The 25,520-nt window shown below is 43.1% G+C and overlaps 2 protein-coding genes across 6 annotated transcripts in view; both read right to left on the bottom strand.

Annotated features, from left to right (window-relative positions):
- Positions 1-5,066, bottom strand: part of LOC124031379 (chromodomain-helicase-DNA-binding protein 5-like) — a 37,256-nt gene extending 32,190 nt beyond the window's left edge. For 3 of the 5 annotated variants that reach the window (XM_046342531.1, XM_046342533.1, XM_046342532.1), the window contains exon 1: positions 4,540-5,066. In XM_046342531.1, coding sequence (XP_046198487.1) covers positions 4,540-4,606 — 67 coding nt within the window. In that variant the 5' untranslated portion in view covers positions 4,607-5,066. The remainder of the gene's footprint in view (positions 1-4,539) is intronic. The other 2 variants (XM_046342534.1, XM_046342535.1) reach the window with 1 other exon arrangement.
- Positions 5,067-20,302: 15,236 nt separating this feature from the next.
- LOC124031378 (60S ribosomal protein L22-like) lies at positions 20,303-25,302 on the bottom strand. Its single transcript, XM_046342530.1, has 4 exons — positions 25,246-25,302; positions 24,574-24,690; positions 22,322-22,446; positions 20,303-20,489 (listed from the first exon to the last, which is right to left on the bottom strand). Exons 1-4 carry the CDS (start codon positions 25,255-25,257, stop codon positions 20,345-20,347), a joined length of 399 nt encoding a protein of 132 aa, XP_046198486.1. The 5' UTR covers positions 25,258-25,302; the 3' UTR covers positions 20,303-20,344.
- Positions 25,303-25,520: the final 218 nt, after the last annotated feature.

Below are 25,520 nucleotides of genomic sequence, written 5' to 3'. Positions count from 1 at the left end.
GTTGGTGCGACTATTCGCAAATGGAAGAAACACAAAAAAACTGTCAATCTCCCTCGGCCTTGGGCTCCATGCAAGATCTGACCTTGTGGAGTTGCAATGATCATGAGAATGGTGAGCAATCAGCCCAGAACTACACGGGAGGATCTTGTCAATGATCTCAAGGCAGCTGGGACCATAGTCACCAAGAAAACAATTGGTAACACACTACTTCGTGAAGGACTGAAATCCTGCAGCGCCCGCAAGGTCCCCCTGCTCAAGAAAGCACCTATACATGCCCGTCTGAAGTTTGCCAATGAACATCTGAATGATTCAGAGGACAACTGGGTGAAAGTGTTGTGGTCAGATGAGACCAAAATGCAGCTCTTTGGCATCAATTCAACTCACCGTGTTTGGAGGAGGAGGAATGCTGCCTATGACCCAAAGAACACAATCCACCCCGTCAAACATGGAGGTGGAAACATTATGCTTTGGGGGTGGTTTTCTGCTAAGGGGACAGGACAACTTCACTGCATCAAAGGGACGATGGACGGGCCATGTACAGTCAAGTCTTGGGTTAGAACCTCCTTCCCTCAGCCAGGGCATTGAAAATGGGTCGTGGATGGGTACTCCAGCATGACAATGACCCAAAACACACGGCCAAGTCAACAAAGGAGTGGCTCAATAAGAAGCAAATTAAGGTCCTGGAGTGGCCTAGCCAGTCTCCAGACCTTAATCCCATAGACAATCTGTGGACGGAGCTGAAGGTTTGAGTTGTCAAACGTCAGCCTCGAAACCGTAACGACTTGGAGAAGATCTGCAAAGAGGAGTGGGACAAAATCCCTCCTGAGATGTGTGCAAACCTGGTGGCCAACTACAAGAAACGTCTGACCTCTGTGATTGCCAAAATTGATTTTGCCACCAAGTACTAAGTCATGTTTTGCAGAGGGGTCAAATACTTATTTCCCTCATTAAAATGCAAATAAATATATAACATTTCTGACATGTGGTTTTCTGGTTTTTGTTATGCTGTCTCTCACTGCTCAAATAAACCTACCATTAAAATTATAGACTGATCATTTCTTCGTCAGTGGGCAAGTGTACAAAATCAGCAGGAGATCAAATACTTTTTTCCCTCACTGTATATAATGTATACTATATCCCTTTCTATCTATTGCATCTTAGCTGCTCTGTCACTGCTCAGCCGTATATTTTATACTTATATATTCTCATCCCATTCCTTTACTAGATTTTGTGTATTAAGTTTTGTTGTGGAATTGTTAGATATTACCCGTTAGATACTGCTGCACTGTCGAATCTAGAAGCATAAGCATTTCGCTACACTCGCAATAACATCTGCTAACCATGTGTATGTGAGCAATAACATTAGATTTGATTTGATGTTGGTCTTTCTAGTAGCGGAAATGCTGTTATAGTGTAGCATTCTGAATTGTGGACTGTATGACTTCATGATAGAATCAGAGTAGTAGTCATTGACTGTGAGCTCACTTTCCTGCTCCTGGGTCTTGGGAGTTAGTGGTAATAAATGGCGGCAGTGCAGTCTCGATCTAAGGGTACAGAGTGATGGTGTGTGGGTGAGATAGCTGTACTGTGGGTCAGTTTAGGGAAAGTCAGCAGAAGCCTGGTGGTGGCAGGGTATAATCTGGTAGCTGATGTAACATTACAGCTCCTTTGTGATTTGCTATTCTTTTTCATGCACCATAAATATTATGAGATCACAGTATATTATTATGACAGTGTAATTAGAACATACATGTGCAGTTGAACAGAAATGCAGTGGTAACAAGTGTGACAGAGTAAACACATAAAACACACATTTACTTGGGTAAGCATTACACACACACACACACACACACACACACACACACACACACACACACACACACACACACACACACACACACACACACACACACACACACACACACACACACACACACACACACACACACACACACACGGTCAAAAATGGTGTCAGCTTTCACATTGGAGTCTCCAGAAATAGCCCCCACCAATCAGGGATGACTTTAGTAGGCACACAAAAGCCCATGCTAATCTTTCAATTTCATTGAAGGACGAAACAATTTCAAAAGGAAACAAGACAAAGAGAAATGTCAGAGGCAGTAGCAAAAGGTAAAACTGAGACACGGGGACAGCGCTAGTGACATGACCAAGAACAGGACAATGGGAAGGACAACAATGAGTTTGAGGCAGTGAGTGGTGGAGTGTATGGCTGTGACAGCAAACAGTAGAAGCTACTGTACTGTGGGTCCTCTGCTCTCCCTCCATAGCTTGTGGAGGGCCCTTGCCAATCCTGAAGTTCATTAGACTGCTGTCAAGCTTGGCTGGGTCTATATGAAGAACATTCTCATCAAAGCATCAGGCACATGCATGGTTAGGAAGATGCTATATGCACAATTATAGAACAGAACTGATTGATACACTCAGAGAAAATAAATCTAAAACATATGAAGAACCAACTGGAATATAATAGGAGCAAGGTGTATTTATTAACACATTCCATAGCTATTTGTATGCAATTTACCTCCCTTTTTAACCACTAGTTGTTGCTTATTTTACTAAAGTTCTGCATTACTGAAATCAAATCCCCCAACTAAAGATCCAGTTCCAACACAAAAAAAGTTACTTTGTACCAACACAAAAAAAGTTACTTTGTGAGTCAGTTTGCTCCAAAACACCCATGACTACATTCATTAACCTTTTCTGTATGTTCCAAAGTCAGAAATGTTGTTGGAAACTTTTTTAAATAAATGCAACATAATAATGTACATGTATTGATTCCATAGGCTACTATCAGAAAGAAGCTCAGACACAGGCATTTTGGTATTAATGACAGGCTAAATGCAAACCCCCAACTATCCACAGTGCATAAAACTCTTACACGCAAACAACATGAAATTCAAGAAAAATACTTAACATACAAAACAATACATTACAAAGGTGGGCCTAACGCGATGTCATTTTTGCACCATGATAAACTGGTGCCATAACCAGCCAACCATTTCACACTAATAGGCTAATGCAAATGCTAGGAGGGCAGGAGGGCATATTGGTCTGCCCTGGCTGCTAATCCAGGAGTAAACCATCTGGGGCCTGGCACTAGCTGGATGAGAAAAGTATGAATGTTTGATTCTATTTACTGAACTGACATGGTAGTATAAAAAGGCAGGCTCCTGACTTAGGCACTTGCTGTAGGGCACTTCATCAACTCACCCCTGGCTCAGCAACTGGCTCCCCAGAGATGTATGACCTGGTTGACAGTCATGGATGGAGAGATTTATGAACCAGGCTCAGGGGCCACATAGACACCCTCTTTAACTAGCAGTGTATATAAGAGGCATGTCCTGTTGCAGATGACCACATGAGTTGATGGGTTTACAGATTTCATACACCATGCTCTCACCATTCTAACTTTGGAGGATTCACCTGGTCTTGAGTGCATTAAATGTGCAGGCCTATTAGTTTTGTTCAGTCATATTCTGTGAAAGACTAACACAGCAGTAGTCCTGCATGGCTCAGTTGGCAGAGCATGGTGCTTGCAAAACCAGGGTTGTGGGTTTGAGTCCCACAGTGAACCAGTATGAAAAGGTATAAAACTGGATGCATTCACTACTGTAAATCGCTCTGGATGAGGGTATCTGCTAAATAACTCAAATGTGCAGTAACAAAGACACCATTGTGGAAAATGGCATGTGCAATTAACTAGCATGATGGATGTGTGGAGAGTATCAACCCATTGTGCTGGTTGACAGCCACAATCAGTTTGATTACATTTGACTTATCAACAGGACAGTTGCCCTAACCAGTGTTTTCCTGGTACACGTGGGTTCAGTCACAGCCTAGCACATTTGTGGCCACTACCGAATCAATTGGACAAGAGCTTCAAAACAATTGGGACACAGCTGTTCAATTTTGATGATGGTGCATCACCAGGGAGAGTTGGACAGTCTATGTACATTAATTTAGTAATAACGTATACCATTTATTTAGTTGTCACAACATGTGAGGTGAAACTTCTGACCTCAAATGGAAACACACAAATATATTATATTGTTGCCTAACAGCAAAATAAAAGGGCGCACCCTCAAAACAGCACAAATAAAATGGTGTGCATGTGCCTAATTCTAATAAGAAAAATGTAGGATATATACTGATCGCAATCAAAGTCAAATGGAGATCGGTGGCCTAACATCTGAGCTTTTAATATAAATAAATCTCGAGAATGCACGGATTGTAGGCTGTCCCCCTTTTCTCGGACCGGCTCATTTCAGTACCACAGATAGTGGCTTTTCATTCGTCTATCTATATCATATTTGAAGATGACACATTGGCGACAAGTGCGGACATGTGCCCCTGAGGAAAACAACGGGTTGTGCAAAAATTGAAACGCTTACTGCACCCCACCCCTCTTGTCTCCTATAACGTACAGTACGACAAGCCCTTTTCCCGCATTCAACTAGGCGTAACAGCGCAAAATATCTGACGGGCAGAAACTCCCCCCACCTTACTTCACTCGCTCACCTGGTATTTCGTCTTCAAAATCCATGTCCTCTTGTCCCTCGTCTTCATTGCTTAACGACCCAGGCATCTTTATCGCATACCAAAAAACCTCTTGCCTGAGAATTAACTGAAAGTTAACCCTCAAAACGCCACTGTTCACCTCGTATTGCCTCCCCGAAAATAATTATTTGGGTCTTGTGTAAATAAAATGTATATCTGTATATTTTCAAGAATGATGACTTCCCTCTTTTTGTAGGAAAACATGTATTTCCTTTTACACTCTTCTCTATCCAAGTCCTCCAGTCTGAAAATAAGAAAGAGACAAAACTGGAACACACATGCCCAGATTGTGACGTCTGGTCTGTTGCCATGACAATCCATCCCATAATTTTCACCACAACTAGTTAAGTCATGCTCCCCTAGTTACCACTTTTACTAGTCGTATGCAGTGCTGCAAGTAGCAATGTCAATGTGTGCATCTCTCCCCGTCTGTCTCTTTGCCCGTTTTCCCAAGCAAGTCTGTAGAAATTGAGGTTACACCAGGATATGGGGAAAAAACTTCACTCAATCCCCTCCTGAGCCCCCACTTCGCATTTAGTCTGAAATTGATTTGATGCAGTGTAATGTATCCAGTTGTAAGACCATCTAAATCCAACTTGGTTTGAATAATCGACAAATTTGCGTATTTTAACGAAACGTGGGCTATTATGACAATGGCAAGAATCATAAAGCCAAGTTAATATATCTATTGGCATTATTAAACTTGAGGCAATGTGGGTAATTCGTCTTTAAACTTTAAAATATAGGTTGCAAATAGCTCGCTGACACAAGGGCAACGATAATATGTTTGTGTGTATTGCATGCGGCGCATGTTGAACAGTCAATGTTCCAAAGTAATATTCTACAGAGAATGTATTCGTTCCTGAAATTATTGCAACCTACACTAAACTTGTTTGAATTGGCAATTTCAAATATATTATACATTTTGTTTGAGCAATTATTTAGTCAAGGTATACATGCATTCAACAAACTTACTTGTTTTTTCACCTACACAAAATTGCAAGTACGCAGCCAGTGCTGTGTTGATTGCTTAGAACAGTTGTCAAGGTTACGCTGCAACCTGAACTCAGGGGTAGACATAACATAGTCCATTTTAATCCGGAAACCACAATTATTATGAAATATTACGATTTGTATTGGTATTTATTAACTTGTGGATGTCCATCATCCACCTTCGTATGATATGTTAATTTATTTTATTTTTGAGGGGGTGGATCAGCTTTAATATTGAGGATAGATTATTGCTTCCATCAATGTAATTGTCTGCATAATTTCCAATCCCTCATATATGTTTTTGGTAAATATATCTATATCTATATATAGATATATATATGTGTATGTATGTGTATATATATATATATACACATACATTCACATACCCACATATTTATATATATATATATATATATATATATATATATATGTAGGAAACAGGTACAAAAGTATCTATATCCACAGTAAAAACAAAAACTATATCGACATAAGCTGAAAGGCCGCTCAGCAAGGAAGAAGCCACTGCTCCACAACCGCCGTAAAAAAGACAGACTACGGTTTGGAACTGCACATGGGGACAAAGATCGTTCTTTTTGGAGAAATGTCCTCTGGTCCTATGAAACAAAAATAGAACTGTTTGGCCATAATGACCATCGCTATGTTTGGAGGAAAAAGGGGGAGGCTTGCAAGCTGAAGAACACCATTCCAACCGGAAAGCACGGGAGTGGCACCATCATGTTGTGGGGGTGCTTTGCTGCAGGAGGGACTGGTGCACTTCACAAAATAGATGGCTATAAAAATTATGTGGATATATTGAAGCAACATCTCAAGACATCAGTCAGGAAGTTAAAGCTTGGTCGCAAATGGGTCTTCCAAATGGACAATGACCCCAAGATTCACCCAACTTATTGTGGGAAGCTTGTGGAAGGCTACCTGAAATGTTTGACCCAAGTTAAACAATTTAAAGGCAATGCTACCAAATACTAATTGAGTGTATGTAAACTTCTGACCCACTGGGAATGTGATGAAAGAAATAAAAGCTGAAAGAAATCATTCTCTCTACTATTATTCTGACATTTCAGATTCTTAAAATAAAGTGGTGATCCTAACTGACCTAAGACAGGGAATTTTTAAAAGGATTAAAAGTCAGGAATTGTGAAAAACTGAGTTTAAATGTATTTGGCTAAGGTGTATGTAAACTTTCGACTTTAACTGTATATAAACATATATATATATATATATTTATATATATATATATACACAGTGGGGCAAAAAAGTATTTAGTCAGCCACCAATTGTGCAAGTTCTCCCACTTAAAAAGATGAGAGAGGCCTGTCATTTTCATCATAGGTACACTTCAACTATGACAGACAAAATGAGAGAGAAAAAAAATCCAGAAAATCACATTGTAGGATTTTTTATTAATTAATTTGCAAATGATGGTGGAAAATAAGTATTTGGTCACCTACAACCAAGCAAGATTTCTGGCTCTCACAGACCTGTAACTTCTTCTTTAAGAGGCTCCTCTGTCCTCCACTCGTTACCTGTATTAATGGCACCTGTTTGAACTTGTTATCAGTATAAAAGACACCTGTCCACAACCTCAAACAGTCACACTCCAAACTCCACTATGGCCAAGACCAAAGAGCTGTCAAAGGACACCAGAAACAAAATTGTAGACCTGCACCAGGCTGGGAAGACTGAATCTGCAATAGGTAAGCAGCTTGGTTTGAAGAAATCAACGGTGGGAGCAATTATTAGGAAATGGAAGACATACAAGACCACTGATAATCTCCCTCGATCTGGGGCTCCATGCAAGATCTCACCCCGTGGGGTCAAAATGATCACAAGAACGGTGAGCAAAAATCCCAGAACCACACGGGGGGACCTAGTGAATGACCTGCAGAGAGCTGGGACCAAAGTACCAAAGCCTACCATCAGTAACACACTACGCCGCAAGGGACTCAAATCCTGCAGTGCCAGATGTGACCCCTGCTTAAGCCAGTACATGTTCAGGCCCGTCGGACGTTTGCTAGAGAGCATTTGGATGATCCAGAAGAAGATTGGGAAAATGAAACCAAAATATAACTTTTTGGTAAAAACTCAACTCGTCGTGTTTGGAGGACAAAGAATGCTGATTTGCATCCAAAGAACACCATTCCAACCGTGAAGCACGGGGGTGGCAGCATCATGTTGTGGGGGTGCTTTGCTGCGGGAGGGACTGGTGCACTTCACAAAATAGATGGCTGTAAAAATTATGTGGATATATTGAAGCAACATCTCAAGACATCAGTCAGGAAGTTAAAGCTTGGTCGCAAATGGGTCTTCCAAATGGACAATGACCCCAAGCATACTTCCAAAGTTGTGGCAAAATGGCTTAAGGACAACAAACTCAAGGTATTGGAGTGGCCATCACAAAGCCCTGACCTCAAACCTATAGAACATTTGTGGGCAGAACTGAAAAAGTGTGTGAGAGCAAGGAGGCCTACAAACCTGAGTCAGTTACACCAGCTCTGTCAGGAGGAGTGGGCCAAAATTCACCCAACTTATTGTGGGAAGCTTGTGGAAGGCTACCTGAAATGTTTGACCCAAGTTAAACAATTTAAAGGCAATGCTACCAAATACTAATTGAGTGTATGTAAACTTCTGACCCACTGGGAATGTGATGAAAGAAATAAAAGCTGAAAGAAATCATTCTCTCTACTATTATTCTGACATTTCAGATTCTTAAAATAAAGTGGTGATCCTAACTGACCTAAGATAGGGAATTTTTAAAGGGATTAAAAGTCAGGAATTGTGAAAAACTGAGTTTAAATGTATTTGGCTAAGGTGTATGTAAACTTTCGACTTCAACTGTATATAAACATATATATACAGTGATATACAGTGGGGCAAAAAAGTATTTAGTCAGCCACCAATTTTGCAAGTTCTCCCACTTAAAAAGATGAGAGAGTCCTGTAATTTTCATCATAGGTACACTTCAAATATGACTGTCATGTTTTGTCTTATATTGTCTTGTCATTTTGCTTTTCCTTCTGTTCGTTTTCCCCCTGCTGGTCTTTTTAGGTTCGTTCCCCTTTTTCTCTCTCCCTTCCTCTCTCTCTTCTCTCTATCGTTCCGTTCCTGCTCCCAGCTGTCCCTATTCCCCTAATCAATCATTTAGTCTTCCCACACCTGTTCCCTATCTTTTCCCCTGATTAGAGTCCCTATTTCTCCCCTTGTTTTCCGTTTCTGCCCTGTCGGATCCTTGTATATTGTTCACCGTGCTGTGTCTTTGTATCGCCCTGTCGTGTCGTGTTTCCCTCAGATGCTGCGTGGTGAGCAGGTGTCTGAGTCTGCTACGGTCAAGTGCCTTCCCGAGGCAACCTGCAGTTTATTATCGAGTCTCCAGTCAGTTCTCGTGATTACGAGTGAAATTGTTTTTATGCTTTATTTACCGCTCCGATTTGTCTAGGAGTATTGCTATTTCCTTAAACTGGATTAAAGACTCTGTTTTCGCCAAGTCGCTTTTGGGTCCTCATTCACCTGCATAACAGAAGGATCCGACCATAGAATGGACCCAGCGACTACAGACGCTCGTAACACTGCCGTCGAGATCCAAGGAGCCATGCTCGGCAGACACGAGCAGGAATTGTCTGCTGCTCGTCATGCCATGGAGAACCTGGCCGCTCAGGTTTCCGACCTCTCTGGACAGTTCCAGAGTCTTCGTCTCGTGCCACCTGTTACTTCCTGGTCTGCCGAGCCTCCGGAACCTAGGGTTAATAACCCACCTTGCTACTCCGGGCAGCCCAAGGAGTGCCGCTCCTTTCTCACCCAGTGTGATATTGTGTTCTCTCTCCAACCCAACACATACTCTAGAGAGAGAGCTCGGGTTGCTTACGTCATTTCACTCCTTACTGGCCGGGCTCGAGAGTGGGGCACAGCTATCTGGGAGGCAAGGGCTGATTGTTCAAACAATTACCAGAACTTTAAAGAGGAGATGATTCGGGTTTTTGACCGTTCAGTTTTTGGTAGGGAGGCTTCTAGGGCCCTGGCTTCCCTATGCCAAGGTGATCGATCCATAACGGATTACTCTATAGAGTTTCGCACTCTTGCTGCCTCTAGTGACTGGAACGAGCCGGCGCTGCTCGCTCGTTTTCTGGAGGGACTCCACGCAGTGGTCAAAGATGAGATTCTCTCCCGGGAGGTTCCTTCCAGTGTGGACTCTTTGATTGCTCTCGCCATCCGCATAGAACGACGGGTAGATCTTCGTCACCAAGCTCGTGGAAGAGAGCTCGCGTCAACGGTGTTTCCCTGCTCCGCATCGCAACCATCTCCCTCCTCTGGCTCAGAGACTGAGCCCATGCAGCTGGGAGGTATTCGCATCTCGACTAAGGAGAGGGAACGGAGGATCACCAACCGCCTGTGCCTCTATTGCGGATTTGATGGACATTTTGTCAATTCATGTCCAGTAAAGCCAGAGCTCATCAGTAAGCGGAGGGCTACTGGTGAGCGCTACTACTCAGGTCTCTCCATCTAGATCCTGTACTACTATGTCGGTCCATCTACGCTGGACCGGTTCGGGTGCTACATGCAGTGCCTTGATAGACTCTGGGGCTGAGGGTTGTTTCATGGACGAAGCATGGGCTCGGAAACATGACATTCCTTTCAGACAGTTAGACAAGCCTACGCCCATGTTCGCCTTAGATGGTAGTCATCTTCCCAGTATCAGATTTGAGACACTACCTTTAACCCTCACAGTATCTGGTAACCACAGTGAGACTATTTCTTTTTTGATTTTTCGTTCACCTTTTACACCTGTTGTTTTGGGTCATCCCTGGCTAGTATGTCATAATCCTTCTATTAATTGGTCTAGTAATTCTATCCTATCCTGGAACGTTTCTTGTCATGTGAAGTGTTTAATGTCTGCCATCCCTCCCATTTCTTCTGTCCCCACTTCTCAGGAGGAACCTGGCGATTTGACAGGAGTGCCGGAGGAATATCATGATCTGCGCACGGTCTTCAGTCGGTCCCGAGCCAACTCCCTTCCTCCTCACCGGTCGTATGATTGTAGTATTGATCTCCTTCCGGGGACCACTCCTCCTCGGGGTAGACTATACTCTCTGTCGGCTCCCGAACGTAAGGCTCTCAAGGATTATTTGTCTGTGTCTCTTGACGCCGGTACCATAGTGCCTTCTTCCTCTCCGGCCGGGGCGGGGTTTTTTTTTGTTAAGAAAAAGGACGGTACTCTGCGCCCCTGCGTGGATTATCGAGGGCTGAATGACATAACGGTTAAGAATCGTTATCCGCTTCCCCTTATGTCATCAGCCTTCGAGATTCTGCAGGGAGCCAGGTGCTTTACTAAGTTGGACCTTCGTAACACTTACCATCTCGTGCGCATCAGCGAGGGGGACGAGTGGAAAACGGCGTTTAACACTCCGTTAGGGCATTTTGAGTACCGGGTTCTGCCGTTTGGTCTCGCCAATGCGCCAGCTGTTTTTCAGGCATTAGTTAATGATGTTCTGAGAGACATGCTGAACATCTTTGTTTTTGTCTACCTTGACGATATCCTGATTTTTTCACTGTCACTCGAGATTCATGTTCAGCACGTTCGACGTGTTCTCCAGCGCCTTTTAGAGAATTGTCTCTACGTGAAGGCTGAGAAGTGCTCTTTTCATGTCTCCTCCGTTACTTTTCTCGGTTCCGTTATTTCCGCTGAAGGCATTCAGATGGATTCCGCTAAGGTCCAAGCTGTCAGTGAGTGGCCCGTTCCAAGGTCACGTGTCGAGTTGCAGCGCTTTCTAGGTTTCGCTAATTTCTATCGGCGTTTCATTCGTAATTTCGGTCAAGTTGCTGCCCCTCTCACAGCTCTTACTTCTGTCAAGACGTGTTTTAAGTGGTCCGGTTCCGCCCAGGGAGCTTTTGATCTTCTAAAAGAACGTTTTATGTCCGCTCCTATCCTCGTTACTCCTGACGTCACTAGACAATTCATTGTCGAGGTTGACGCTTCAGAGGTAGGCGTGGGAGCCATTCTATCCCAGCGCTTCCAGTCTGACGATAAGGTTCATCCTTGCGCTTATTTTTCTCATCGCCTGTCGGCATCTGAACGCAACTATGATGTGGGTAACCGCGAACTGCTCGCCATCCGCTTAGCCCTAGGCGAATGGCGACAGTGGTTGGAGGGGCGACCGTTCCTTTTGTCGTTTGGACAGACCATAAGAACCTTGAGTACATCCGTTCTGCCAAACGACTTAATGCTCGTCAAGCTCGTTGGGTGTTATTTTTCGCTCGTTTCGAGTTTGTGATTTCTTACCGTCCGGGTAGCAAGAACACCAAGCCTGATGCCTTATCCCGTCTTTTTAGTTCTTCTGTGGCTTCTACTGATCCCGAGGGGATTCTTCCTTATGGGCGTGTTGTCGGGTTGACAGTCTGGGGAATTGAAAGACAGGTTAAGCAAGCACTCACGCACACTGCGTCGCCGCGCGCTTGTCCTAGTAACCTTCTTTTCGTTCCTGTTTCCACTCGTCTGGCTGTTCTTCAGTGGGCTCACTCTGTCAAGTTAGCTGGTCATCCCGGTGTTCGAGGCACTCTTGCTTCTATTCGCCAGCGCTTTTGGTGGCCGACTCAGGAGCGTGACACGCGCCGTTTCGTGGCTGCTTGTTCGGACTGCGCGCAGACTAAGTCAGGTAACTCTCCTCCTGCCGGTCGTCTCAGACCGCTCCCCATTCCTTCTCGACCATGGTCTCACATCGCCCTAGACTTCATTACCGGTCTGCCTTTGTCTGCGGGGAAGACTGTGATTCTTACGGTTGTCAATAGGTTCTCTAAGGCGGCACATTTCATTCCTCTCGCTAAACTTCCTTCCGCTAAGGAGACGGCACAAATCATCATCGAGAATGTGTTCAGAATTCATGGCCTCCCGTTAGACGCCGTTTCAGACAGAGGTCCGCAATTCACGTCACAGTTTTGGAGGGAGTTCTGTCGTTTGATTGGTGCGTCCGTCAGTCTCTCTTCCGGGTTTCATCCCCAGTCTAACGGTCAAGCAGAGAGGGCCAATCAGACGATTGGTCGCATACTACGCAGCCTTTCTTTCAGAAACCCTGCGTCTTGGGCAGAACAGCTCCCCTGGGCAGAATACGCTCACAACTCGCTTCCTTCGTCTGCTACCGGGTTATCTCCGTTTCAGAGTAGTCTGGGTTACCAGCCTCCTCTGTTCTCATCCCAGCTTGCCGAGTCCAGCGTTCCCTCCGCTCAAGCGTTTGTCCAACGTTGTGAGCGCACCTGGAGGAGGGTGAGGTCTGCACTTTGCCGTTACAGGGCACAGACTGTGAGAGCCGCCAATAAACGTAGGATTAAGAGTCCAAGGTATTGTTGCGGCCAGAGAGTGTGGCTTTCCACTCGCAACCTTCCTCTTACGACAGCTTCTCGTAAGTTGACTCCGCGGTTCATTGGTCCGTTCCGTGTCTCCCAGGTCGTCAATCCTGTCGCTGTGCGACTGCTTCTTCCGCGACATCTTCGTCGCGTCCATCCTGTCTTCCATGTCTCCTGTGTCAAGCCCTTTCTTCGCACCCCCGTTCGTCTTCCCTCCCCCTCCCGTCCTTGTCGAGAGCGCACCTATTTACAAGGTACGTAGGATCATGGACATGCGTTCTCGGGGACGGGGTCACCAATACTTAGTGGATTGGGAGGGTTACGGTCCTGAGGAGAGGAGTTGGGTTCCGTCTCGGGACGTGCTGGACCGTTCACTGATTGATGATTTCCTCCGTTGCCGCCAGGATTCCTCCTCGAGTGCGCCAGGAGGCGCTCGGTGAGTGGGGGGTACTGTCATGTTTTGTCTTATATTGTCTTGTCATTTTGCTTTTCCTTCTGTTCGTTTCCCCCTCCTGGTCTTTTTAGGTTCGTTCCCCTTTTCTCTCTCCCTTCCTTCCTCTCTCTTCTCTCTATCGTTCCGTTCCTGCTCCCAGCTGTCCCTATTCCCCTAATCAATCATTTAGTCTTCCCACACCTGTTCCCTATCTTTTCCCCTGATTAGAGTCCCTATTTCTCCCCTTGTTTTCCGTTTCTGCCCTGTCGGATCCTTGTATATTGTTCACCGTGCTGTGTCTTTGTATCGCCCTGTCGTGTCGTGTTTCCCTCAGATGCTGCGTGGTGAGCAGGTGTCTGAGTCTGCTACGGTCAAGTGCCTTCCCGAGGCAACCTGCAGTTTATTATCGAGTCTCCAGTCAGTTCTCGTGATTACGAGTGAAATTGTTTTTATGCTTTATTTACCGCTCCGATTTGTCTAGGAGTATTGCTATTTCCTTAAACTGGATTAAAGACTCTGTTTTCGCCAAGTCGCTTTTGGGTCCTCATTCACCTGCATAACAATGACAGACAAAATGAGAGAGAAAAAATCCAGAAAATCACATTGTAGGATTTTTAATTAATTTATTTGCAAATGATGGTGGAAAATAAGTATTTGCTCAATAACAAAAGTTTATTTCCACCTGTCTATTCCATTTGCACAACAGCATGTGAAATTTATTGTCAATCAGTGTTGCTTCCGAAGTGGACAGTTTGATTTCACAGAAGTGTGATTGACTTGGAGTTACATTGTGTTGTTTAAGTGTTCCCTTTATTTTTTTGAGTAGTGTATATACACACACATATATATATATATATATATATATATATATATATATATATATATATATATATATACACACATACACTTAAAAAAATATATACCTTCCATTTTTTATTCCCGCAAACTCTACCCCCTCCCCCAATTGGATTAAACTAATAAACAATAACACTTTGGCTTCTACTTCCAGTTTATACATACTATACACAATTTACAGACACAATCCATTTTACAATAGTTATATTTTCTTTGTTTTTAGTACAGGCCTTCCTCTATTTCTGATGTCCATCCAGTTTGATTTCTCCTTCATATGATATGTTACCAATTACAATCCATCTATTACTGAGTAAACACCTTCATAATATTGAGTTCACTCCAACGCTTCCCACAGTTGGTATGATACTTTACCTCACGTGTAGTATGTATTCGTTTGTGGATGTCCATCAACCATTTTGTGTGATATGTTACAAATTACAACTCATATGTTACGAATTGCAATTCAAACAATATGTTAAGAATTCGCATACATGTACAATATGAAACTAATTACGTAGGATTTGTTAGGAATTCCAATTTGTTGTGGATAATGCTATCATTAGCTAGCTGGCTAATGTTAGCTAGACTAGGGGTTAGGGTTAAGGTTAGGAGTTAGGTTAAAGGGTTTAAGGTTAGATTTAGCTAAAATGCCAAGTAGTTGCAAAGTAGCTAACAAGTAGTACATCGTTGAAAAGTTGCTAAAATGCTAGTTGTCTTGGTGAGATTTGAACATGCAACCTTTGGTTGCTAGGCATTTGTTTTATATGCCCGTTCACCTATCCACCCCAGACTAACCAACCTCCTTTAGTTTTTGTCTTAAGTAACCGTCTGTTTTATTTAACCACACCAAATGTAACATATTATACTAATTCCAGTGTCTTGGATTTACTTTTACTATGTTATGTCTCCTCTATGAGACCAGGCTGGAATGGCACACACAATCCATGTCTCAATTGTCTCAAGGATTTAAAAAAAATATATCCTTCTTTAAGCTGTCTTCTCCCCTTCATCTCGATTGAAGAGGATTTAACAGGTGACATCAATAGGGGATCAAAACTCTTACCGGGATTCACCTGGTCAGTCTGTCATGGAAAGAGCAGGTGTCCTTAATGTTTTGTACAGTTAGTGTACGTTACGAATTGCTATTCCTACTGAAAGAGAGCTACTGACACAACCCCCAGATAGAGGAGAATAAAGCAGCCAAAGAGTGAACACACACAGGGAACTTTATTCACATACAGGAGACAATGAATATGGGGATGCATATGAGAATGTACATGGGGATGGTTCTGTAGGAAAGGTAATCGTTTTGTAATGGACCGAAAACTAGGTAATGAATACACACATACTGAATGAATATACCAGGGCACAAATCAAGATACAGAATAGAGCAGTAATAAATGTCAAAGGACTGTATAGATTGTATATGCTATAAACACAGAGGGGCAACATAAAATACACAACAGTAGTAACCAACTATGAAGAACAATATACAAATATCACACTTTGGGCACCCATCCCATCTCACAAGTTCAGAGATATGAATGAGTCCAGTTGTTGATGGGCAGAGACAGAGATGTTGCTCTCTGCCACTGCTTTAGGGAGACTGGAGGTATTGTGTGACCTGTATAGTCAACCTAGTAACCTACCTAGCAACCTATCAGGGCACAGGCCACAAAGGTCAGAAAGAGTTTGAGAGGCAGGTTTATGGTAACCCGTTGTGCAGCTAAGGGGTTGTGAGGTGCTGATAAGTCACCAGCAGGAAATTCCTAACAGCCACCCCTAAATATGAGCAGCATATTTACGCCACCCCATCAGAGGCAGGCAAGAAGCAGCCAGGGGACAGAGTGCTGAGGTTGTCCATATTGATGGCACTTCAGAGTAGGGCCAGCCCACTGCAGCAAGTCAGGTGCTGGGGGGGCTCCCCCACAGAGGCGGGCCAGGAGTGCCCCCATGTCCAGGGAGGAGAGCAGGCCCAGCGGCAGCGACTCCCCAACTGAGGCAGTCCCTAGCAGCGGAGAGCAACCTCAGTGGTGTTCCCCCACAGGGGCTTGCTGTTCCCCAGTAGAGGAGATAAGGCCTGGCTGCGACGGTTCCCAAACTAAGGCAGGCAAGTCCGCCAGTGCAGGACCCAGGGCAGGTCCCAGAGCAAGGCCCAGATCAGAAGGCAGTGTTGGTGAGTCCAGGGCAGATGGTGGATCAGCTCGGACCCCAGGAGCAGGAATATGTAGTGCCTCTGAGACAGGACACTGGGGATTCAAGTCTGGGTAGTCGCCCGCGATTAAGTCTGGTGAGTCCCACACAGACACATCGGGGGTTGAGTCCAGCAGCAGCAGGACCAGGATTGGAGATCGATCATGTGGTGCATGCTGGGTAGGGGCATCCCGGACAGAGGCATCCTGGACAACCCAAATGGGACCCAGGGCTGTGGATGGGTCAGGTGAAGCAGTACTGTCAGTAGCTGGTGATAGTGGTGTGGCTAGGTCTTCCCATGGGCCCAGGTCAGGGCTGGACCGCTCATCAGAGGTAGCAGCAGACAGGTCCAGTGCTGCTGGAGGGTCCCCTAGTTCAGGAACAGGCTGAGAGTCAGAGGCAGGCATGATCTGGTGGTGGTGAGGAATTGGGTCCTGTCAGCAACATAGGCTGCCTACCCCGTGGTAATTCTGCTGGAGTCACATAGACTGCCCGAGCCAGGGAGAGGGCTCCCCCAGAATCCACAGCAGTGGAGGGGGGATCGGGAATGACATCTGCAATCGACTCAAGCAGGTAACTCCAGAGGAATGTGATTGACCACATGAAACAAAGGAATATTGCAATATTTATTGTTTAGAGGCGCTGCATTTGAAAGCAGATCCGAAAAGTCATTGCAACCATAGCGATCCTATTATATTACTCGAGGGGCTGTCATAAAACTTCAAAGTTCCAGAATTGGGTGAAAATGGCAGCCAGGGAGAAATCCAAACCAGTCTAATTGGAATGAAGGGCAGAGGCATAATCCAGATTTTTCTGGATTATGTAAAAGTACCAGTAATGTGTATCAGAAATTGTGTAACACAATTGTCAACCTAAAATATTTTCATATAATTATAAATACAGTTTATACCGGTTTTATACACATGTTCTATAAATAAAATAGCCTCTAAAAAATATGTAAACAGACCATAAATGTCTACATTTTTTCTTGGAAACCTGTGTGCTATTATTTTATTATAATCTATTTAACCTTTATTTAACCAGGTAGGCCAGTTGAGAACAAGTTCTCATTTACAACTGCGACCTGGCCAAGATAAAGCAAAGCAGGGCGACAAAAACAACACAGACTTACACATGGGATAAAGAATTGTACAGTAAATAACACAATAGAAAAATCTATATACGGTGTGTGCAAATGTAGTAAGATTAGGGAGGTAAGGCAATAAATAGGCCATAGTGGCAAAATAATTACAATTCAGCATTAACACTGGAGTGATAGATGTGCAAATGATGATGTGCAAGTAGAGATACTGGGGTGCAAAAGAGCAAAAAATAAATAACAATATGGGGATGAGGTAGTTGGGTGGGCTATTTACAGATGGGCTGTGTACAGGTCCAATGATCGGTAAGCAGCTCTGACAGCTGATGCTTAAATTTAGTGAGGGGGATATAAGTCTCCAGCTTCAGTGATTTTTGCAATTCGTTCCAGTCATTGGCAGCAGAGAACTGAAAGGAAAGGAGGCCAGAGGAGTTGGCTTTGGTGATGAGCAGTGAAATATACCTGCTGGAGCGCGTGGTATGGGTGGGTGTTGCAATGGTGACCAGTGAGCTGAGATAAGGAGGGGCTTTACATAGCAAAGACTTATAGATGACCTGGAGCCAGTGGGTTTGGCAACGAATATGAAGCGAGGGCCAGCCAACGAGAGCATACAGGTCGCAGAGTGTTGGAGGCTATTTTGTAAATGACATCGCCGAAGTCAAGGATCGGTAGGAGAGTCAGTTTTACGAGGGTATGTTTAGCAGTATGTGAAGGAGGCTTTGTTGCGAAATAGGAAGCCGATTCTAGATTTAATTTTGGATTTGAGATGTTTAATGTGAGTCTGGAATGAGAGTTTACGGTCTAACCAGACACCTAGCTATTTGTAGTCCACATATTCTAAGTCAGAACCACCCAGAGTAGTGATGCCAGTCGGGTGGGCAGGTGCAGGCAGCGATCGGTTAAAGAACATGCATTTAGTTTTACAAGAGGCCACGGAAGGAGTGTTGCATGGCATTGAAGCTCGTCTGGAGTTTAGTTAACACAGTGTCCAAAGAGGGGCCAGAAGTATAAAGAATGGTGTCATCTGCGTAGAGGTGGATCAGAGAATCACCAGCAGCAAGAGCAACATCATTGATATATGCAGAGAAAAGAGTCGGCCTGAGAATTGAACCATGTGGCACCCCAATAGACTCTGCCAGAGGTCCGGACAACAGGCCCTCCAATTTGACACACTAAACTCTATCTGAGAAGTAGTTGGAGAACCAGACGAGGCAGTCATTTGGGTAAACCAAGGCTATTGAGTCTACCGATAAGAAGCCTTGGCCAGGTCGATGTAGACTGCACAGTACTCTTTTATCGATGTCGATTATATTGTTTAGGACCTTGATCGTTTAGGACCTTATAAGACACAATATCACTTGTTGCATTTACAGTGCCTTCAGAAAGTATTCATGCCCCTTGACTTTTTCCACATTTTGTTGTCTTACAGCCCAAATTTAAAATTGTATTAAATTGATTTTTTCACACAATACCCCATAATGTCAGTGGAATTGTTTTTCAAAATGTTAACAAATTAATAAAAAATAAAAACGCTGAAATGTCACGAGTGAATAAGTATTACTGAGGAGTAAAAATGTGCTTAAGTCTCATATGTTGCATGAATTCACTGTGTGTAACAATGATTTTTTTAATGACTACCTCATCACTGTGCCCCACACATACAATTATCTTTAAGGTCCCTCAGATGAGAACTTCATTTCAAACACAGATTTAACCACAAGGGAGGTTTTCCAATGCCTTGCAAAGGGCACAAAAAAAAAACATTGAATATCCCTTTTAGCAGAATAAAATTATAACACTTTGGATGGTATATCAAAATACCTAACCACTACAAAGACACAGGTGTCCTTCACCATGAGTCCAATCGTGACTAAAATAGTTTAATGCTGTGACAGAAAACTTAGGATGGATCAATCACATTGTAGTTACCCCACAATTACTAACCTATATATAATTGACAGTGAAAAAGAAGCCTGTATAAAAGGAGAGCTTCAAGCTCCTCATCCACACACACAGTAGTGAGGAAGCCATGACATGACTCTTCCCAGTCAGGTTGTAAAGATCTGACATGGGCCAAGAGTGGTGAGGACGTCCCAGTACATCTCTGGGGGCCCGAGTTTCCTGCCATCCAAGACCTCTATATCAGGCGGCGTGAAATGAAGGGCCGGGAAATCCTTAGACTCCAGCCACAGACTGTGCTCTCCACTTCATCACAGCAAGCGGTACCAAGTTGCAAGTCTGACACCAACAGACTACTGAACAGCTTCTATCCACAAGCCACGACTGCTCAAAATGTCTACAGACCATTTGATTTTTGCACCGTTTCTACGAACACTCAAAAGGGCCCTACACTCCATTTGCTCACACGTAATATGCACATATTTATACTGACTAAAACACACACCCAATCACATAAGCTGATGGTACTGTTTAGCATATCCTGTTGCCTAATCACCTTACCCATATCTACCTCTATCACTCCAGTATCCCTACACATTGTAAATATGGTACCAGAAGTGTATTTAGTATGATTGCTTACTTTATGGGTGTTCTTCTACATCTTGTTATTTTTAGTACTACATTGTTATTGATTACTGCATTGTTGGGTTTAGATTTGGCAAGAAAGGAATTTCACTGTACTTGTGCACATGACATTAACTTGTAAGCACAGAACTCACCCTCACATTATAAAGAATACAGGTTTTCAAGTCTAACCAGCTCATTGCAAAAGTAGTTACAATGACTTCCAAACATTATGCAGATTTAGTCCAAAATCAGCAAATAAAATCCATGGGAGAAGCTTTTGTTCTTTAGACATTTTATTGACAAAAGAAAGCATGGATTTAGTCTTCGTCCTCCTCTTCTTCCTCATCCTGGTTGATCTGGAAGTATCGCAGTTCATAACTCTCCTTGGTGTTGGCCACCACACGCAGCCAGTCCCTCAGATTGTTCTTCTTCAGGTATTTCTTGGTCAGGTATTTCAAGTACCTGGCACATAGAAGGGCAGTGTCAGCAATTTAAAACACCATTGAAAATGACATTACATTTTGAGTACTTCTCAGGCTAGGCCTGGGGTTTATTCTGGATGGTGCAACATAACAGAACGTTCAGATAGAACAGACAATATATATAACTTGCAGAACCTCAAATCATCAGCTCCATATTTAACCATTCGATCTGCAATGTGCCCCCCCCCAAATGCACTCTCCGGGTTCAATTTAGAGCAGGTCTTGGCACCCCCATAACAAATCAGGGATCCCACCTAAGATTTTAACATTTCTACGTGAGACTCCCCCAACAACTGTTAGAGATAGACGTCAGGCACCCCAAGACACTTCAGTCATCTACAAGAGTCAATGTGTAACTTAAACCTTGACCCCCCCCCCCCCCTATTACATAAAGCCTAGATGTACTAAATCACCACGCATTAATGCTAGTCAAATGGCATTCACATCTTAAGTCAACTGTGTAAATCTGACCAACAAACTGAACCTGTTCAAAATACTGAACCTATCCATATCAGAAGAAAAGGATCAGGGATACATCCAGGGATCTATGTGGAGGGTACGGATGTTAAAAGGCTTGTTTTAAAAAGAGCCCCGTTTGCTTCCCTGCCTGTACTGCAACATCTATATTAGAATCCCGGAAAGCCAAATTCACACGGGGAGACGTCCATGAACGGCGTGAAATGTGTGTGCGAGAGTTGTGTTAATTCACAGACCACGTAGCATAACCAGCATAATTGTCATGAAAAGCCATAATAAACAGTTGTATCATCTTAAAATCGTAGTAGCCTAAAAGGCACTAAGTAGACCAACTATACATTTATTTTCTGTAAATGCATCCTGTTATTTTAACAGCATTGTGCCACGTAGACTCAAGAACAATAGACTGGCGTCATTGTTTGACAAGCTATACGCGCGGAATGCCGTTGATGCTCGCAGCCCGTCTGTTTTATCTCATTTAGTCCTGTGCATTCCATTTCAAACGCACTACTTCTCGTGCATAAAGAAAAATGTAATAAACACATTTTTAAAAAAAGAAAACACTGCTTGCCGTGTGATTCTGGGCCACAAAATTATATATATATAAATATATATATACACACACAAGTTAAACTATAAAATGGCATGTCCAGAGACTGAAAAGCTCAAATAAAACATTGGGGGGGGAAGATATTGCACTGAATCAAATTATTAATTGGTAATTATTTACTGCCCGTAAGGGCGGGGTGTCGCTAGTGTTCCATATTTCCTGCCATGTAGGCCCAAATATAGCTTCAGAAGGTGCTTAAGAATCCATGAATGTCTAAGAGGGTACATGGTGACTTGGAAACAACCATGTTACTTGGAGACCTCGATCAGATCATAGCTTCTCATCCCCTTGTGGAAATAAAGCTGACTGAAGTCAAAAATAAACATTGTGCGTTCTCTTAACTTTTTCTACTCATATTCATCTGCCTGTCTAATGATAGTATTTTATGTGAAACACTAATAATCACTTTAAAGCACTCCTTCAAACAATGAATTAGACTTGGGATAATCTCCAGACTGTCCATCAGGTAAGACAACAGAAAGCCAATCAAAGCCCAACATCGAATGCAAAACCGCTACCGCTTGCTGCCTTCGTAAATGCAATACCACAACACAACTGAAAGCAAAGGACAGTTCCACCTTCCTAATAAAAACAGGTGAAAATGCAATACATAACCGTGGACACAAACCAAGTACCACCATCAGACAACACAACATAAAATGGAAGATGATGTTGCTCGCCACATCACAAGGACAATTCACTAAATTAAGATTTCATTCACATACCTTTTGGAGAATGGCACCTCAGAATTCACAGAGATTTTGCTCTTGCTCCTTTCAATGGACACCACGCCACCACCCAGGTTCCCAGCTTTACCGTTGACCTTGATGCGCTCCTGCAGGAACTGTTCCTGTAGAAGACGAGGCCAAAGGTGGATTTTAGGACAAATATGGAACCATCCCAACTGAATACTACCTGTAATGAATGCTACATACTGCTGCAAATATTCTGTCAATATGAGAACCATAAGTTGAATATCATTTACATTTTAAACATTTTCATTTTGCCGACTCTAGTAGCAATTTACCGTTTGTGAATTTTAATATAGGTAGTTATGTACGATAACCACAGTTATAGTAGCCTAGTCTAGAACCAGGCTTCCCTAATCGGAAAGCCTCCTGAATTCAATGGCAGAAAGTAGCTACAATGGGGTGGAAACCCCATGTAAATCATTAACACCTCAAATGTTAAACCAATCAAATCCCTTGCTTGCGCAGATCTCTAAAAAGGTGCCCACTAGATTAGTGCCATAGGTGCGTGAGGATGGTCAGGAGTACAAAAGTATTGAGTACAAAACAGAATTACGTTTTTCTCCAGGTTTTCTGCAACATTGCAAACTAGCATGCGCAACAACTCTGCAAAATGTGTCCTACACGGTCGGAAAACAGTGACAAACATTACACACAGCACCCCTTCTACAGGCATGTGGGGGTATGGGTCTTGAAATGTAACATCCGCTGAAAGCTGGCAGACCATTCGAGCAGTTGACTTACACAAAATTCTACAGACCTCCACAAAGGAGGCATGACAACGTCACTTGGGAGATATGGCTACACGAGACTAAGGTCACAGTCACTGGCCATGCATCATTTTTGCAAAGACCTTGCTTTTTTATTGTGAGCTCATTTACTTGTAGTTTCCAGTTATTTCATTTTCATCTGATGAAAATTAAGCTATTTTATGCCAAATGTGTTTTCCGTGAAGGACAACTATACTTGCATGTCCCTGATCACTCAATCGAAGCAAACAACAACAACAACAAACACTTGACTTTCAATATAAAAACACGACCCCTGGACTCTGATGATCCTGCTCCCACTTTCTCCTGATGTGCTTATTTACAAACACGTGACTGGCTCAACTTTGCTGGGGAACTAAGCTTCACAATGTTAAATAATATAACAGGTGAAATAACGCAATCTGCTTTATCTCCTAACGCATTGCACAAGTTGACGGCGGGTATTTAGTTAAATAGCTGAAAATATTAAAACGTATATCGAAAAGCCCAAGTTTCAATGGTATTGAATAACTATCCCGTATATACAGTATACTGCCCAAGCCTAGAAAACATAGCTTACCCATTTCCGAGAAACTTTCCTCCCCACTGAAGGCAAATCTATAATACCTTATCAGTCGGTAAGGGTTATAAAATGTTAAAACTATGGTAAAACAAACATTTAAATTAAAATGTTACGAAGTTCACTCACTCCATACTAGGTCCCAGATGGAAGCTCACCTTTATGGAGATAAAGAGTGTATTCAGGAAGTGGGATATAAATATACATTTATTTTCACACATTTTATAACCCGTACTGACTGGTAAGGCATCACGGATTATAATTTTGTCTTCGGTGGTTGGAAAAGTTGATCAGAAATAGGTCAACCAGAGGGCTGGTAAATATGCTTTCGGGGATATGGGACGTAGGCTTCAGCGACGGTTGCCCATGTGTACAGGTCTCCTGGAACTAAGAGGCTAATTTGTGACAGGCAACGGGTACACTGCAGCTCATGACTGGAACGAGCTGCAAAAAAACCTCACTGGACCGTTTTACCTCCAAGACTCAATCATGGACACTCTTACTGACAGTTGTGACTGCTTCACGTGATGTATTGATGTCTCTACCTTCGTGCCCTTTGTACCGTTGTCTGTGCCTAATAATGTTTGTACCATGTTTTGTGCTTCTACCATGTTGCTACCATGCTGTGTTGTTGCTGTGATGCTTATGTCTCTCTTTATGTAGCGTTCTCTTGTCGTGATGTGTGTTTTGTCCAATATTATTACTTTTAATCCCAGCACCCGTCCCCGCAGGAGGCCCTTTGCCTTCTGGTAGGCCATCATTTTAAATAAGAATTTGTTCATATCTGACTTGCCTAATTAAATAAAGGTTAAATAAAAAAAATATGTAACATGTCTAGTAATAAAGTATGACATTTAATAGGATATTGCATGTTATTTTCTCTAACATAGGCTACTTACAAAGTTGGCAGCATCCATGATGCCATCCTCCACTGGGTGAGTGCAGTCCAGGGTGAACTTCAGGGCCTGCTTCTTCTTCTTGCCACCCGTCTTGGTCTTTTTGACGACCTGCTTCTTCTGTCAGGACATTGCAGAGGGTCTAACGTTATTAACTTCAACATTAAAAATACTGAATGGGACACCATACTGTGTCATTTTAGTATCTAACGTGCTAGATTGTTTTGAAATTAGCTAACTTGATTGATTTGTGTTATCAAACTGGTCCGGAAATGTTTGTTCGTGACGTGTGTAAACTAACGATGGGACTAGACTTTAGCATATCAATTTGGTAACACATTTGATCAAACATATTTTAAAAACGGTCACGAATGTGACTATAATTAGCACGCTAACTTCTAGCTAGTGTATTTCCCGCTGGCTAGCCACCCATCGTTCACGGTTACTACTAGCATTTGCCAACTCGCTAGCTGTGTTAGCTACTATAGCTAAATTGCTACAACGTGGTTCAATGGGTGCAGGCCCAACTGGTAAACAAAGCAATCGATTGGTGCTACAATATTTCTTCGGAAACGCAGTTCAATGTGGATTTATTACGCAAACATTAACTACAATAAACGACAGACAAAAAGTGATATACTTAGCTATACAACCTATTTCAACGTGAGTACTCACAATCGGAGCCATGTTGGCCGGCGATTCTTATCCAGAAAGGAAGAGGCAGGGTTTGCTAAAACCTATATCCGGTCTACATAAATACATGAAATACATGAATCTGTGATAGATTAATCCAGGAGATATTCTATGCCCAGTTTGAGGTATAAGTATTTTGGCAAAAACAGATGAATAATTGTTCTACACTTCGGCTACAGACCATTTTGAGGGTAGTCCAATTCAACAATTATTATTGACAATTAGTATAACTTCAACAGGCACATGTAGGCTACAGG

The sequence above is a fragment of the Oncorhynchus gorbuscha genome, linkage group LG03, assembly GCF_021184085.1.
Source record: "Oncorhynchus gorbuscha isolate QuinsamMale2020 ecotype Even-year linkage group LG03, OgorEven_v1.0, whole genome shotgun sequence".
NCBI lineage: Eukaryota > Metazoa > Chordata > Actinopteri > Salmoniformes > Salmonidae > Oncorhynchus > Oncorhynchus gorbuscha.
Note: the sequence above shows the minus strand (reverse complement) of the source record. Positions and strands in the feature narration are given on the sequence as shown.

Bases quoted from the DNA above. Each gene is read 5' to 3' on its own strand.
- LOC124031378 (XM_046342530.1), bottom strand. The intron at 22,447-24,573 runs GTAAGTAGCCTA...CGTCTTCTACAG, and splicing joins TCATGGATGCTGCCAACTTT to GAACAGTTCCTGCAGGAGCG. The intron at 20,490-22,321 runs GTATGTGAATGA...TCTATGTGCCAG, and splicing joins GAGGTGCCATTCTCCAAAAG to GTACTTGAAATACCTGACCA.